We start from the raw sequence: 17455 nt of genomic DNA, 5'->3' as shown, positions 1-17455 counted from the left end.
CAGGGAATGCCCCTGCTCAAATGTATTCTGTGGATTGAATGGATCGCGTGTCAATATTACGTGACCGTGTTCAGTTACATGAAGAAGTGACAATGAAAAGTGCTTAATATCAGACCAACCTGCCAGTGGGGCTTGTTTCTCTTCTAGCACAGCAGCTGAACAGCACGCGTGTGGAGAGTTCCTCACTGTGTTGTTTGTCCATTGGCCAGGCAACAGAGCTTTCTGTGCGTAGACGCGTCGCGTTTCTGGAAACGCGGCACGGACTACAAAGGTGGAATATATATGAACTACAAATGGGCAAGAAAGAGATGTGTGTATAATTGCATGTGTGATATGACTAATACAATGCACCCGTGATGTGTAATGTAAAACCGAATATATTTAATAAAAATGAAAAAAAAGAATAGAAATGGAAAAAACTCGAAAATACATTGTGCCGAATCACAATAATTGGTGTTACGTTGTTTAATATAAACCTGTCGTTCTTAATGCACATTTATGAAAAGTGATTTCTTTTCAAGACAAACTTTATGGATATCAACTTATTTTGAAGAATCAAATCGCAGACCGATTACTGAATTCCAGTAGAATTTTGCATACTACAAGAAAAGAATAGTTAAATTTGCGATCTACAATTTTTAAACCTCCATATCCCATGCTGGGACCAACAAAGAGCGACAGTGTGGCTTGGTATTTTCACCCAGCCTTTTTCTGCACATACATTCACACTCTTACCATTTTCACTTAATGCTTCTGTCAGACTAGTTTTCAACCTCTCCTTTTCCTTTCACATTTACCCTGCATTGCTTCTCTATTCTAAATAGCTTACCAAGCATGGCGCCAGTTTCATTAGGCTTGGCATTTCAATATATTCAAAGTCTTAACGATTCGTTCATGAAAAAACGATGGCCCTACTTGCAAGCAAAGTATTCCTTCAATCAAGACACCAAATGCTTTTCTCCTTTACCGTTTGCTCTTTTTTAGGTCACCCTCGTGCTTTGCCAATCCATTCAGCAATCAAGTTTCCAACACAAGTCAGAATAGACAATTTCTCGATACTTGGAACAAAATGAGGAAAACATTTAAATAACATATGGGCCTCATCATTCGGATACTCGAATTGGGGGCCCTGGAAACATGTATGCATATACAGCAAGAGTTAAAGATGCAGATGGGCGCACATAACACTGTACCTGTACAGGAATCGAAGAAAGGTAGTCTGCAGATGGATCTTCAGCAAAGCCACTGCTATCAGAGTGCTGACTAGCAGTCCTGGTCCCAGAGAAGTAATCTGCAAAACACATTGGATATGCATGGGTTTCTGAAATGTGTAACTTTTCAATTAAGTCTCCGACCAGTATACTTTACGGTTTGGGGTAGTTTGATCGATTATCTTGTTTTTTTAGTCGCAGCAAACTGGCCGCCATCTATCTGTTTGGGACCCATTAAAATCCACATTCGCTTTGTATTTTTGCCTCCAGCCTCCAATTTGAATGAAGCGGTGGGACACCCACGCAAGCCCAAAATCACTAAATACCGAACATTGGGAGAAGGGGACACCCCTGCAACTCCCGGTTCGGTATTTTGCAAGGTATGAGGGCAAAGTGCCCCTCAGACAAAAACAATTAAATGGGTCAGTAGATCAAAAAATGCCAGTCAGATAGGAATGTTCTTACTTTACAGGAGTTGTGTTCAATCCCTAACCTACTTTCTATACAGGTAAAAAAGGTGTCATGGCAAAGCGGGATTATAATAGTATCACTTTTACATAGCACATCATTCCTTATTGAAAGACCACCCGTTGCATTAAACATCGTCCCACCACAAAGGAGCTCTAAGCAAATGATAGTAGCTGCAGGGATCTCAATCATCCTCTGAGAGCAACAGAGTCTTGGATGTCCAGTGTACTCCTTTAGTTGCAAGGATGGATTTAATGACGAAGCCGAGCGATTGTGTTCGGGGTATCTGTGTAGAACATGCAAAGCCCTTTAGACCGACCAACGCCCCGACGAGCCATTAATGCCATCCCATCACTCCATACTTGTGGTTCACCTTCAAAGTCAAGGGAGGTCTTGCCATCATCTCCCAGTGCTACCATCCTCGGCACAAAGGTGCAGGTCATGATTTCTCCAGGCAGCAAAAGAGGCCAGTCAGTCTTTCTTCAAGATATAGGACTAGGTCTCCAGGAGGTTTGTGCACCCACATCAATTAGAAAAAGCAGCACAGGTCACACTTGCGACGTGCTGCATCACTAAATCCCTGAACGCTTGGGACTTGGTTCCTTACCCTCTCAACTCAGAAGTTGTGTCAACAATGGGAAGAGAGTTCTTTTAAACATCTACATGCCAGTAAAACCTCTGCCCCCTCTTTTCTACACATTCCCAGCACAAGACGAGTTATCAGACAATCGGCTGAACTATTCATAGGTCGCATGACTGCCTCCACTACGGGAGTACATCTGGGAATACTCCACCCAGCCCCTCTTCCCCAATGCAAATAACCCATCGCCCCATTATATTTTGACTACTAGATACGTGACGCTGATGGCCACCCAATAATTCTTCCATCAGCTATCAAGATCAGAATCTAGAGCAGCTTCAATGAATGGCAATCTACACGACAATAGATAAGGATAATGGGAATTATTAGGGCCAACTCCTTAGAGATGCTAGTTGCGGCGCCTCTTATTAGGCGAACTTGGTTAGTCACAAAAATGCACGTACAGACCGCCCACCATAACACCCACCATCAATGGTAAACTACAAGTTCCTTAAATTAGAGAGTTTGAGAATACAATATTGATAAGAATTCAAGTTTGGAACTTAAGATTTTTGCCCTATAGGAAAATGTCGGAAGCACTCACATGCGGTTGTAGGTGAAAGGATCGAAAACAAAAAAGGATCAAATACAATAGTTTCGAGTCAAAAAGGACCGAAAAAATAGGTCACATTTCTTTTTTTTGCGCCCCCCCCCCAAAAACTCTTGTTTTTGGTGTCAAAAACATTTTTTCCTATACGGAAGCCAAAAAAATAAATATATATATACATTTTAAAAAAAGGCATTCGACTTTTTTTCGGCCCTTTTGACTCGAAACAATTGTATTCGATCCTTTTGTTTTCGATCCTTTGACTGGACACCCTCGCACGCCTAACGAATGTAAATGGAAGAACTGGGTGAACATAAACACTATGGCCCGTGCCGCTGAAATCATCAAGCTCTTGGATCAGATCTTCAGATTTACGCCCATTTGAATGCATAAGACATCGCAGGGTGCAGTGGTAGTTGTAATGATTGTTAAGTGAATGCTCCACTTGCCACAGAAAAAAAAGGCAAATTAGTCCAGCACGACACAAACCAGCCCAATAAACGATTTTACTTGCATTTCCAACTAGGCATATGCACCCTCTGCCAAACACCGCCACCCCAATCCTGAACCATTGAAAAACAGTGATATTAAACTAATCATCTGGAAGACAGCCCGTTGTGACTGTAGGCCTCAGGAATCACACAGGGGAACCGGCATGATTTTCCAGACATTGCCTTTATTAACCCACAGGTAAGACAAGTCGCTCCATAGCGACCTCCAGCTGCCTCCCGCTCAACTGACCTCCATGAAACTTGCAACGCCTGGAGGCGGGGCCTTGGTTCCACGTTCCATGTGGCCATACCAGCAACCAACAACAACAACAATAAACGTAACCTATACACATGTGATGAAAAACTATGAGTGAATACAATGATGAATATCACATACATGAGATGGAAAGGCATACACAACACATCGAGGTTGATGGGCTCCACCAGCATATTGGGCACTGCCAACACAGCCTTTTTAATGTCGATTCAAAGTGTGAATCAACCCAAATCGGAGCAGGAACCATATGTGTGTGTGTAAGCACCCCATTCACAAATTACTCAGACAAATCAGTCATAAGAATCTGCATTGCCTGCTCCATGTTGTGCCCCACCCAGACAATAGGACAGACAAGTAGCCACGTGGGTTAGAGGTTTGCCAAATCAGATACTGTTGATGGAGCATGGACCTGGAAAGGGAAGGGAATTAACCAACCACTTTGATTTAGTCAACAATTTCAAGAGGGCGAGCTTTGCCTAACACTAGATTACCCAACTTCAGCGGTGGACAAGTTACTGAACAGTTTCTTGGAGGAGAGTAGGAATGGTGTAGCTGTTAAGGGCTCATGTACAGTGCTGTGGTATGCATTTGTGAATAGGCCGCTCTCAAAATACATCCACAAGTTTCTATGGTCCATTGCAGCAGAGGGTTGGGAGGAATCTAACAGGAGCTAAAAAAGTTCAGCAGGACTGTATCACACATGGACTCACCTTCTGTATGAATGAATGGTAGCTGACAGCGTGATCATTAGTCTGATAAGTCACAACAGTGGGGGGCCTGCCGCTCTGACCCACATCTTCACTCAGCATGAAGCTCTAGTATTTGTCAGCTAGCCACTCTTCCCCCTCCACCCATACTCCAGGTCATTTGCCACTATGCAATACACAAGGATATGCACTGCAATTGCATACAGAAGATGTAGTTACTGCAGTCAGCAGCCCATTGTCTGCATTACTTTAAAGTGGTTTGTATATTCACCATGCTTCGTTTGACTAGAGAGCTGCCTTGAGTGTAGGCATCAAAATTGTTGAGAAATCGTTAGTGCCTTCTAGGAGCCTAGAAGAGTCAGTTTGGCTGGATTCCAACTGCTACTAGGCACTTATTTCGACACCTTAGGCTAGCCTTGTCAGAAATCTATATGTGAAATTAACAGTCTTATAGATGTGCCTTAATGCTCCTTTATAAACATATATAAACACAGTTAAAGCATAATAGGCCCTATAGGAGTACGTTTTAGAACAGAAGTCTAATTTGCAGCATCCCATTCAGTAGCTAAGGGGCGTGCAACCTTCAGCTCCCACGAGGTTTTGGGTCACAACTTCCAGAATGCTTCAACAATTGCCAATGCTGGCTAGACTGACCATTTTAGTTGAAAACATCCGACAACCCAAGATCTGGCTCAATGGGTGATTCTGTTTAATGCTTTCACCTCCTTCACTGTATCTACTTTGATTCCTGTAACCTTCGCTGTAGCTCAGCTCGATAAGCCAATTTCCAAAACACTGGTTTCCAGAGATAAGGCAAGCCAGGTACTTTGACATTGGATGGCTCACGAAAACGCTTTAAACCTACACCATTACACCTCAACTTCCAAACTAAAGCAATCTGCACGGCTTCTGTGGATGAAGCCCCTAATGCTCCCAGGATTGGCCTATGAAGGGTCTCCGTACTCATGTACCCAGATTATGGCATCATACTTGCCAAAACTGAATAACCTCAAGCTCTTTGTGCAAGTATACGAACAATGTGAAATCTATGGTATTGCGCTTCAGATCATAGCCAAAATGTATTAAAAACAGGCTTGCCACGAAGAGGCAGAGGAGGCAACGCCAGGTCGGACTAGTACTTTGCATTTAACATGCACAATGGCAGACATACAGTTTCAGCAGTTATTCAATGTTACAAGGGTGAAATCCGATGGAGAGCCTTGCACAGTTGTGATTTGATGCACAATGATGCTTGCAAACATGGAGGGCTGGAAAAAAAACGGGATCCGAGTCAAATGCTACAGAGTTGGTCCCTGAGCAATTGAACAAGCCCCTTTAACTTGCCTAACAGACTAGCATCCATTGGCAGACTGCATAAAGGTCTTGTGAACCCTCAAACCAGGCATTACGAGCTATGGTCTGAAAGATGTAAGCCTCCCCTCCCCCAGTTTGGCCCGATCCCCACCTCCCAACACCCTCCCTGGTGTCTGGTTCCTTGGATACCTTATGGTGAGCCTAAAACAGTCCGCCAAACCCATGAAGTGGGATTAGCACCCACACACCAGTGCATGAACGTTACCAAAAAAGGTTATACTCCAGGAAGATAGGGATAGCTCTGCTTGACTATGTGGCAAGCTAGTATCTTATGAAGACTTCCTCGATTGGCGGAGACCACTGTCACGGTTCAGCTGAGACCAAGATTACCTTTAGCAGACTTCAGCTAATTACTGCTTGTGGACAGTGGTGACGCTATACTCCTGAGAATACACATTTCAAATTCACCTTTGGTTTGATGGTGTTGCTCAAAACCTATTTAAACAGGCAGTGTACTTTACATTTCTTTTTTCCGGTAATGGAAGCAGTTTCTGCACAGCAGGGCAATTATAATTAGGAAGCATTAAGTAAAGTGCACAGATGTTCCAACAAATAAGAAAAATTATTTGAGCTTTTTCTTTTTAATGGTTTTCCATTCATTAATATTTATGTACATGTATTAATGTGATAAACTGGATTCTCAAACTATTTTGCGTTTTAAAAAAAAGTAAACTACTTCAAAGTACAATGCGCTACTTCTAGAAAACTGCTGGGTCTTACCTTTAGCCAATTTGTCTCTCGATAACTGGCAAGGTGGTCCTTGGGTCGACTCTCCTTCAGTGCTTTGAATCTAAAAAAGTTAAATGCAGATTGTGAAACTGTAGCCATGTTTCAAATTACACTTCACGTGCTGCAATGCATTGCTGAAAGCGAGCGATTAGTGGCAGAGATCTGCCAACAAAGAAGTTGGTCACCTGTTGAAATACCACCCCATATTAATCAAACTTGTCCGAGTGCCAATAAACACTCGGAACAGACTGCCATGGGCTTAACACGGACCATATGCGAATAAGGCAGGTGGTTACTTTATATGCATTCGAATTTAAAAAGCACTTTTACCAAAGTGCCGAACAAAAGGTCAGTACAACACGAAGTAAACCAATATCCAATGAGCAAACTATACTAAGAGGAAAATAATAAATGATGCTAGTCAAGACAGGAATGGAAAACAGTAAGGGGGATATTTCTCCTGTTCCGAACTATATTGTGAAACGTGGGCCTCTCTCCCACTATACAGGAATCCCAAATCCCAGTGTGTTTCTCCCCTCTCCCACTATACAGGCTCTCCCATTCTAGGTGTGTTTCTCATGTACCAAAACTGTACTGTAACGCTCAGGGCTCTATTCACTGTACAAGTCTCTCAATCTCGGTGTGCTCTCCTCTACCAAACTGCACTGTGAAACCTAGGCATTGCCATCTCAATACAGGAGTCTCACGTCTGGGTGTCCCCTCCCGTGCCAAGCTGCATTGTGGAACCTAGGCCTCTCCCACATCTGGGTGTCCCCCCCCTACCAAGCTGCATTGTGGAACCTAGGCCTCTCCCACATCTGGGTGTCCCCTCCCGTACCAAGCTGCATTGTGGAACCTAGGCCTCTCCCACATCTGGGTGTGTTCTCCTGTACCAAACTATACTTGGGTGTACCCACTGTGCCTGAACTGCTTTGTGAAACCTGGGCCTCTCTGCCACTGTTCACAAAAGCCAACTCTAGGTGTTCCCACCTCTACCTTATACTGTTAAACCTGCTACACTGAGGCCCCAGCCTCTCCCGCTGTCTAGGTGTCCCAGTCTAGGTGTTCAATTGCTGCCTGCCACTCCGAGAGGCTTGGACCTTCCTCCCGATATCTAAAAATTAGGTGTTATTACCACCTACCTCTCTCAAAACTAAACCTCCCCGTCACCTAGGTGTCCCATATCGGATACTTGATCACTGCCTGCCTCTGCGAGGCCTAAACCCTCTCCCGATAGCTAGGTGTCCCAATCTTGATCACTGGCTGCCATTTGCCGAACCTGGACCTACCCGCTGCTGTCCATGGTTCAGTATTCGAGCTGCTCAATCATCGATTGGCTCCCGCCGAAACCTACATCCCTTTGGACATCTGATGTCCTACACCCAAGAGTACAATCTCATTGTAAACCACCTGTAAAAACCTAAGCTCTCCACCTCTTGCTTCTCAGTCTTCTGGATATTATCAGTACCTGCCACAATTCAGTCCTAGGTACCCTACACCCCAGAACACCCAGCAACCATCAAAGCCAGTAATAACTACCATAAACCACACCCTAGTTTACCTGCACCTATAGGTGAATAGACTAGCCACGCCACCCACCAACGTACAATACTCACTAGGACAGCTCTTCTGTTGTAATAAGAACACCTCTACCCAGCCAACTGAACAAAGACAGCCTCAGAAAGCATCCAGACGCCACAATTTAAGAGGATTAAAATCCACATTAGCCTAGCACAACGTACAACAGTTGGACAACTGCCCGTGTAAACTCAACACCCAGACCAACTCCTCCCACTCAGGACCCAAAACGCCCAGACGCAAAATTGGACGCTGACAAAGAGAAAAGGAACACAGTACAAATAACACGGATACACAAGCTCAACCGCCCCCAGTAGAAGACGTCTTCAGTACCACACCCCGCCAAATAATACTATCACCAATGTGTGGGTATACAGATCAAAGAAAGGAGTTATTTGTTTATTGCATAAGCCATCTGCCAAATTTAAGCAGAACAGCAGAGCTGCATAATGTGATAAATATAGGTCTTGTCACTTGTATAGCATACTTCTCAACTCTTACACCTGTAATCATGGTAAGCTTTCCAGCCGGTCTCCTCATCACTCAAGTTTAGAGAGCCTAATGAGTAAAATGAAGGAGGTGTGTTTCGACAGTATGGAGATACGTTCCTGAACTATGAAAACATCTGTAACACGTGGAACTAACATAGGTTGCAGCTTGAACTAATTGCCCCAGAAAATATAACATTAGTGGAACCATTAGTTCCTGCCCAATTCTACCTTTTGCCTCTGTATGCAAGTCTACATTGCTATTGAATGGTTATCTGGCGATCACAAATAGTTAAGGAATAGGTTTGCAATTATGATACATCAAATTCGTCAGTGAATCTCTGGCTTTAAGTGGCTGAAAGAATCTTACCCTGGCAAGAGTAGGAAGCATCTGATCGTGTTCAGTTGAGACACGGGAACACAATGCAGAAAGGAGTCCGTAAGATGCATGTGTTTGATGCTCAGATTGCAAAAGATCCAGATTGACACCTGAAAACAGGCAACTTCTTAAAATACAGGCTAAGCCAATCAGCTAAGGACAAATGAAACCATTTAAAATGTGGCAGTTTATTGCCACCAGACTCCATAAGCCCATTCTATTGGCAACTTTAGTCCGGCGAGAAAGAACTTAATCCGACTTAATAACCCACAACAAATCACACAGCTATCATGGACCAAGACCTCAAAGAACAGCAAGCATATGTACCATCCACAGTAATCTTGGACCAACAGTTCTCCCACATGGTCAAAAGTCATTTAAGCTTGTGGAGGAACAGGCAGACGTCAGTAAACAGCAAAAATACCATGTCCTATTTGGGACAAGAAAGCAGAGTGAGCCTACTCCTGTACAGTTGTCAAAAAGGAATAGGGTTACGGCAAAAACGGGAATTTGAAGATGAATGAGGAAACCGTCTGTACCTATAATAATGTGTGGGAAGTCTAATCAGAAAGATACCTGGAAATCAACTGCGCTCTAAAACAATACAATGTGGAAACTGATGAGCCCAATTCCCAATCCATTTCTCAGCTCTACCCACAATTCTAATCTGGCCACATGTTTAGGACGTACTGAAAGCAAAGAACGGTGGTAACATATAGCCTATGGGTCAGAGGTATTCGGGGGTCTATATAAACATTTGTGGCAACCGGGGATAGCTGAACGGGTTTTATGTTTCCAATGCCCTTCAGTTTTCCAACTGTGGCCCTGACCAGCAAAGAGGTACAGTTTGGATCTGCGCTGTAGGAGCTACGATGAAGTCATGATCAGGAAGAAATCGGAGACCAATTCAATCCCAGGGAAAGTGTATGCTTCTTATTTTATTTGCATTTTTAAAGTGCTCACACAGCCCGGGGGCATCGAGGCGCTGCTACAGGAATATGTCTTAGTTGCGTATTTATAGCGCGCTTATAACCCAGAGGTTTTTAAGGAAATTAAAGCTCTTGGTCTAGTGGGCTTTATGCTGGACGACACCTTTTCCACATGGAACTGGACAACCTCTTAGGAGCGGTCAGAGTAATAAGCACTATTTTATGCTGGAAGATTTCAGGAACCTTGCAACTTAATAGGATTTATGGCCTATAAGCAGCTCTACCTTAGAGCTGTGAACCATCGGCAATGGGAAGAAGGACTACTTGCAGTGAGCAAATGGGAAGATTTAAAATGGCAAATCCATGAACACTGTATTCCCATGCAGAACCTGCATAAAGACCCCGTGCATGTGGCCGCTGTCCTCGTTCAAGAACGGCACATGCCTATACAGAGCAGGCGTTTAGAATAAGCTGTTAAATCGCCAATACCCCAGTATGACAAAAACTTTTGCAGCAATTGCATTTTATATTTATAGACAAATCTGTCGGTCGCGTAAAGAATGGACACATCTCAGAGCATGCAAGCAGATGGCCCCGTCATTCCCCGACTATTGCATAAGCTGAAATATATGCTGGTTAATTAGAGGTTTTACATTTTGCACTTCCAGCTGAGGCGCAGAGCGTGAAGCTTATAGAACCTTAAAAGGGAGGCACAGATAATGTTGTTTTCATCCACATGCCATCATCAATAATGTCAACACCTTCAAGCCCAAATTACACAAAATTAGGTACAGCAGAACGGTGCAAACCCCAAATAATTTGCTACAAGGCCAAAAAGTAGGATTCTGCTAGCCTGAACTAGAATGCACGAGAACTCATGCAGGCCAGCATGCACTGCTGGATAACTCTGAAATAGAATGCACGAGAACTCATGCAGGCCAGCATGCACTGCTGGATAACTCTGAAATAGAATGCACGAGAACTCATGCAGGGCAGCATGCACTGCTGGATAACTCTGCAATAAAATGCACGAGAACTCATGCAGGCCAGCATGCACTGCTGGATAACTCTGAAATAGAATGCACGAGAACTCATGCAGGCCAGCATGCACTGCTGGATAACTCGTTTGAAGGAAGATGCAACTGTTGTGCTGTCCCAAACCTCAGCTCTCGTTTACATGTCATGCCCATGCAAAGAGACCCTCAACACTGAAATGAACAGGTTACTTATGACTGATCAAGGACACACTGGGCACACAATAGTACATACCCAATCCACGTCGGAACTATGTATGACTGATTTAAGGAAAATCAGGATAACTGAGCGAAATTCTCGCAGACCACATCACATTTTATGCCTTTAGCATCCCCTGCCCCTCGCAAACTCTCCATGCAGCCTTTAATTAGTGCATACTTTTTACACCATTGACGTGCCGAATGAAAACGCACAAGAGACCCCCAGATAACTCCCATCAAAAAGCGATACAATGAGTAGAGAGATGTTGACTAAGGTTCACCAGAGGGGCAAATGACGACCCGAGAATGGGGGATTTGGGGACGCGGGGGCGGTTTGGTGGGGGAATTCTGAAAATTCCCATACCAGAGGAGTGACCGATGAAGAGGACTGAAAAGAAACAGAGGGGGTGCTGGTGAAAAGGAGGGGCTTGTGATGGTATCATTGGACCAGACAGTTGGAGGACCATGGGACTCTGGGCTAGGGGTCGCTGCAAGTTATGCAACACTCCGGCCTCGACCACTAGCAGAGTCGAGTACTTTTTAGGCAGGTCAAGCACATTGCATGTTACTCAACCCTACTGTGCGTGGTTCTTTGATACCAGCAATACAAGAGTTTGCCACAGACTGACTTCCAGTTATTTGTGATTAGTCATCCAAAGCCTGTTGGTGAAGGTGACCTGGAGGGGTGGGCTGTGGGACAGCTCACTGGATGTGCATGGATAATCAAGCAGTCTGCCTGTCTGGAGAGGGCACTTCTGACGTCTCTTCGGAAGAAATCACAGATTAGTAGTCACTGAAACCTGTAATTAGTTAGCACAAGCACTTTGAGGCCATACCTATGGGATAAAGGCGCTCTACAAATGACAAACTACTACTACATAAAATGTATCCATGCGGTTTAGAATTAGTGTGGTACAATACAGCTCTTAAATTACACCAGTCCGTGAGTCAATAACCTCCACAACAGACCTCCCCAGTGTTCCTGCTGCAACTTGCTGTATGAAGATTTAGACTATGTAATTAAGGCCAGCATAGGATTATGTAAACGTGTCTTGCTCTAGCATTGACTAGTCAGATAAATGGTTCTCTATTATGTATATCATAAGATTGGAGCCAGGACTCTGGCAGGTTTAATTGCCAAAGCTCAGTGATGAAGAGGAACATTGCAAGGGTTAGAAAGAAATAACTGTCAGTGAGCTGTTTAATCGCCTTCTCATGGAAGAGCACAGAGATTGGATACTTGTGCGAAGCGTGTGAGCAGATGTGTCCATGGCGGGCGAAGGCTTGCTGGGCACAGCCAGCAGCAGTCTAGGTGGCGCACACACACACACAAGGCTCCGAGTGAGGCAAAGCACAACAATCACTGCTCCATAGGCTCCAACCCAGACCGCCCGCCACCATACAGACAATATAAGAAATCTGAGGAAATGTTACGGACAATGCAATGTTGGCAGATTTCATACATTCCTAACCAGACAGACCAGAAGTGAGGGCCTGGGGTGGAGAAGCAGCTCTATTGGCGTTTGGTGCATGTGGTGTTCCACTATGCCCACAATGCCCCTAGCCCCTCCCCTGGGGAGGCAGACAAGTTACCATATGTTGAGCATCAGAATATACATGTGAATAGTTGCCCTTCATGTAGTTCGCTTGAAGCAGCCAATTCCCAGTTTATATTAACGATTGGCCTTCTTCATCCATTATCATGAGTGTATATTGAGTCAACAGTAGGCAGCGTCCTGTAGCGGACACCACTGCGGTGCAATGCGACAAATCATTAGTGAGAGGCTGCATTGTGGGCTACAAAGGATTACATCTTTAAACATGCACCCAGACTCATTAATAACATTCTAAATCAGTTTGCAGTCACATAAATGTATTATAACTCATATTAGCCTTGCCTAATGGTACTTCACACGTGGGGGATCTTGTACTGGTGGATAGAAAATGGTTTTCCAGCATGACCAGGTGAGGAGAATATTGAATGGCACATTAACATTGTTCGCGAGTCAATATAAAAACATACTACGCCATCAAGTTCATGGGTCGAGCGCATTTCTCTAAGGTCAAGTAGATACACAGTTTCTGACTTGGAGGTCTAGCAGGATTTTAAAGCTTTTACAAGGCCTGAACACTTGGTCAAAATATTGAGGGGATGGGAGGTATGGGGGTACCAACAATCGCCCCTGGTAGGTAGGAACATCCTTTCCCATTCTCATCAAGAGCCAAACAGATCTAACCAATTGACCCCAAAGCCAGCACATTCCGAAGTAAGACTGCAAGAACTCCATGGTGCTAGATAACGAACTCAAAAGAGGAGTTCTGGATTATATCTGCCACAATGTATTATCCGTCAAACATTGAGCAGATCTGAAAGTTCCCAAACTAGATTAGGAGAAGGAAAGATACAAGGAGAACTTCAAGCATCAGGGAAAGCTCCTTTCCTCAGGATGTGTAAATAAGGAGGGTGTACCCATCCCCACAACTCTTCCCCATCCCCAGTGGCACAAACAGGGAAAGGTTCAGGTCTTCACAGTTTTCCCACATCCATAACAATATAGTGGGAAAGAATTCCTCTCAATTGAGCAACAGGGCTTTCCAACTGCAAAATATCAATATCTTCTTACCAGTATATTGTCAACACCAGTTAAAAGACTCTACAGGGACATGAGCAGACCACACTTCAGGCTTAAAACATATTCCCTATAGAAAAGGTAGAAAGCTGAGGAGTGATGAGGATGTGGGATGTATGCGAGATCCAAGATGAACATATGAATTTCTAAAGCCTTAGCCGAGTGCTGAACAACCCGGCCTCAGGGCCAATCCGAGCACTGCAAAGGATCAGATGACCACCATAGCTTATCCAGGGGCAGCAACCTGGGCTAAGGACCATAAAGAATAGCGTTGCTTCTTCAGTCAGGATTAAGGGTAGTTGGAATGTAAATGTGAGCGTGAGTTGTGACAGAAGGACGAGGAAAGACTGGTTTGGCATAGGGTCCTGAAAGAGATAGCAAAATAGGGCGAGGAAAGGAAAAGTATACAAGTAAAGAGGATAAGGAAGAAAGAACTAAGGAGGAAGGGGAAAGAAAGGAAGAGGCAAGGCCATATTGAGGAAGAATAGAAGCAAGCAAGGTCAGGAAGAGGTGGTTAGAAATAAGCAAAGCAGATAATGCAAAAGGGGTAGAGCAAAGAGGGGACTGCAGGTGGAGACACACTCCATGCGGACTCAAGCTAGGAGAAGAATGAGGGAAGGTTTAGCCTCACTAGAACCACAATATCTCGGCTGGGAGAGGGGGAGAAGAGCAAAAGACCCAGTGAGCATTAATGCAAGCCTTGCTTGGGAAAGAACCCCTAAGCAAGGAGGAGGGGCAACACAAAAAAACCTTTACCTTTTATGATCATGTAGCTAAGGAGGGCGAAATGTACACACAAATTAGTGAGTTAGAACACGAACTTCAAAAAGTCTGTTAGTGGAAAGTAACCAAGGACAATTAAACCCTGTTCATGCACACCGAGTAGGGAGCTTGTCTCTCAACCCCCTCTCTTAGATTAAATTGGGTTATCCCTCATTGTTTGCCTCAAACCTGTGCACCGATTAAATCAAATTATTCAACAATGCACAAGTTTCCAATGATAATCAGGGTTACCAAACAATTAATTATTAAATTCCACCCATTCGCTATGAGGGACACTCAAAACCAAATCCTTGAGTGAATGCTCGCACCATTAAAATGGCTAAAGCAACAATTGGCAAATTCAGTTAAGAAAGCCAATCACAATGAAATGTGAACAATTACAACAAATATCAAACGAGATCCTATAGTTAAACGCTTTGCAAAATCGTGAAATGGGCTTCATTACTGACTGCTCACCATCTTAATGAAGTAGCCAAAAACAGGGGAGCGTGGAATCTAAACTGTACAATATACCCAGCCCTAAATAACGATCCTATTGATCTAATGGGTTTGCTTGCATTCGGGCAACAGGTTTCTCTTTGCTCCTCTGTCTTTTCATCAAAACTCATTAAGTGTCCAGCAATACCCAGACACAAACCCCTGCATGACATTACAAATCAGTGATACATTATTGAAAACCAATTAATTGAAGCACCCCTCATTCAAGCATTCAATTTATTCAGAGGATTTTCTTAACTGCATTATGTCACAGCTCCCAAATTAGGTACAAGGGCCTTTACTTTTGTTTCCAACACTTAGTGGCCGCCCCTCTAATCCCACCCAAATCCAGACTTCCCTCAAGTCTGGATTGGTGTTAGGGACCCATACTATATAAAGCACATCCAACTTTAGATAATGGCTAAAGGCAAATGCATCTTCGATCTAGCCTCCCTCGGGGAATACTATGGTTCCTATCCACCAATTTCCCAAAGATGCGGTTTAAGGTTGTGCATTCCACTCACTCAGGTCTTCACCCTCTCTCGTCCTTCTGCACTCTGCTATACTACACTCACCCCCCACTTCACGCTCCTCAACATTACCACCACCCCTCCTCCTACCTCCACACTACCACTGTCACCACCACTCCTCAAGAATACCAGCACTCCTCCCTCCACACTACTACCCACTATCTCCGAGTCAGCTTATCACCCACTCTCAGCCTTCCTTACACACAATTTCACAACAGAGTACGACTTTCACAAGCGATATCTCCCCTTTTCTAATCACCTTTGCTCATCCACACCTTCCTTCATCTGCCTCCTCCACTGACCTCATCCAAACAACTCACACCTTCTGGCTTCCTGCACCTGTTTTTACACCCTCCCATGCCCCCCTCCTTCTGCCGTTGATGCTTTCCCATTGGTTCCCTGGCCAATCAGTCCCAGCTTTCCCCACCTGAATTGTGTCACAATTAGGCAATTCCATGAATAGGGAGCCCGGCATGACACCCACCTCCTTTCCTTGCGTGTGTCTGCTAGCCTTTGAAAATGACAGCCATCTTGGAAAAATTTCTCTGCGAGTGTTATGGGCTTTCGAATATTAATGAGTGAGCCGCTCCATGGCTGGTTTACATGTGAGATTCCTTGCCTGAACACAATCTCTGCTAACACTTAAGTTTGCCAGTGTTGGTGTAGCGGTTCTCTCCTTCCATTGCAAGGCATACATTAGTTTTCAAAAATAGATCAGCAGAATTTGTGAATTACAATGTTCTTGATTAGCAAACTAACTCATTTGATTAGCAATGTTTTCCTAATAGTTTTAATGTTACCAGAAGTTATTTATACCCAAGACATAAAATGAGCAATATAGCATTTTTGTCTACTGCTGAAGTAAGAGGTTAGTGAGATAAGTTGGGCCTTGCAAATCTGTTTAAAGTCGGCTAGTCCTAATGGTCAAGTATCTTAGTTTACCTACTCGACCCAAGAAAACCTTGATACAGGTCAACTCACCTAAAATGTGAATGCACTTTCTGTAAAGTGGTGTATGTTACCACAAACCCACTTTACGTTTGGCCCTCTACGGCCACACAGACGTCAGCCATGCACAGTGAACTTTTTCTTTGACATTTACTGCAAACAATGTAAATGTTTTTCAAACATCCCCTGCAGATGGCATTCATCCTTCATAAAATCTACTCGACTATGCGAGCAGGCGAAAAGACTTTGCAAGCACTGGTTGAATGCCTGTAAAACATAAATGATTCACTGCATTGATGGACACAAATAGATATGGGCTCTGAAAACAGTTTGGCCAGCTCTCTTCCACAGCTGCTAATATATAATGCAATCAAAATCGGAGCAAGACAAGCTCTGGAGGCTACCCACAGTGTACGGTATTGCAGCAGATCTGTTGATGTACAGACTGGATGGAACTATTGATCACTAGTTTGCATAAACATCTAGTTAGCTTTGTGGATTCATTATGTAAGAGTACATAAAGTCAGAAACAAAGCATAGTGGATGGCAAGCAGAGCACTGGGAAAAATAGGTGGAATATTGTAGTTTGCGACCATGCCCTTTTCAGGGTAGCTGGTATAAAGCAACAGGTTGATAAGATAGAATGTCAAGGAGTATGGGTTCACCTCATGGATTGAGAATCAGTTGCACTGATGGATGCAACCAGCAGGTTTCAGAACCAGGTTTGCCAAACTGTTAGCTCTGCAATATGATGCATCTTCTCAAACAAAATGATATAGTTGACACTATGCGATTTAGATTCACCAACCTAACCTTTCCTGTGAGGCAGGGAGACGATGTAGTGTTTCACAGTAGCAGTACTTTAATTATGCATTGTGTGACAACTTAACATTTCAGGAATGGAATTGCATGACTGTCTTTAAAGTGGCAACACGCTTTACCAGGTAGGCTATAGTTAGCACAATAAAGTATCATTCCAATTACATCTGGTTTGCACTTATTTGAAAAAGAAAAGTAATTGTTGCTTAGCACTC

General features: G+C 43.9%; 1 protein-coding gene across 1 annotated transcript in view; it reads right to left on the bottom strand.

Moving 5' to 3' along the window:
* The window catches only part of ITPRID2 (ITPR interacting domain containing 2), a 289925-nt gene that overhangs the window by 150324 nt on the left and 122146 nt on the right, over nucleotides 1–17455 (bottom strand). The window contains exons 9-10 of the mRNA XM_069616077.1: nucleotides 6436–6505; nucleotides 1194–1291 (exon numbers count right to left, since the gene is read on the bottom strand). Of these exons, the coding sequence (XP_069472178.1) occupies nucleotides 1194–1291; nucleotides 6436–6505 (168 nt within the window). The remainder of the gene's footprint in view (nucleotides 1–1193; nucleotides 1292–6435; nucleotides 6506–17455) is intronic.

This window comes from Ambystoma mexicanum, chromosome 9, assembly GCF_040938575.1.
Source record: "Ambystoma mexicanum isolate Mex_15411 chromosome 9, UKY_AmexF1_1, whole genome shotgun sequence".
Classification (NCBI taxonomy): domain Eukaryota; kingdom Metazoa; phylum Chordata; class Amphibia; order Caudata; family Ambystomatidae; genus Ambystoma; species Ambystoma mexicanum.
This window is presented reverse-complemented; position numbering and strand designations above follow the sequence as displayed.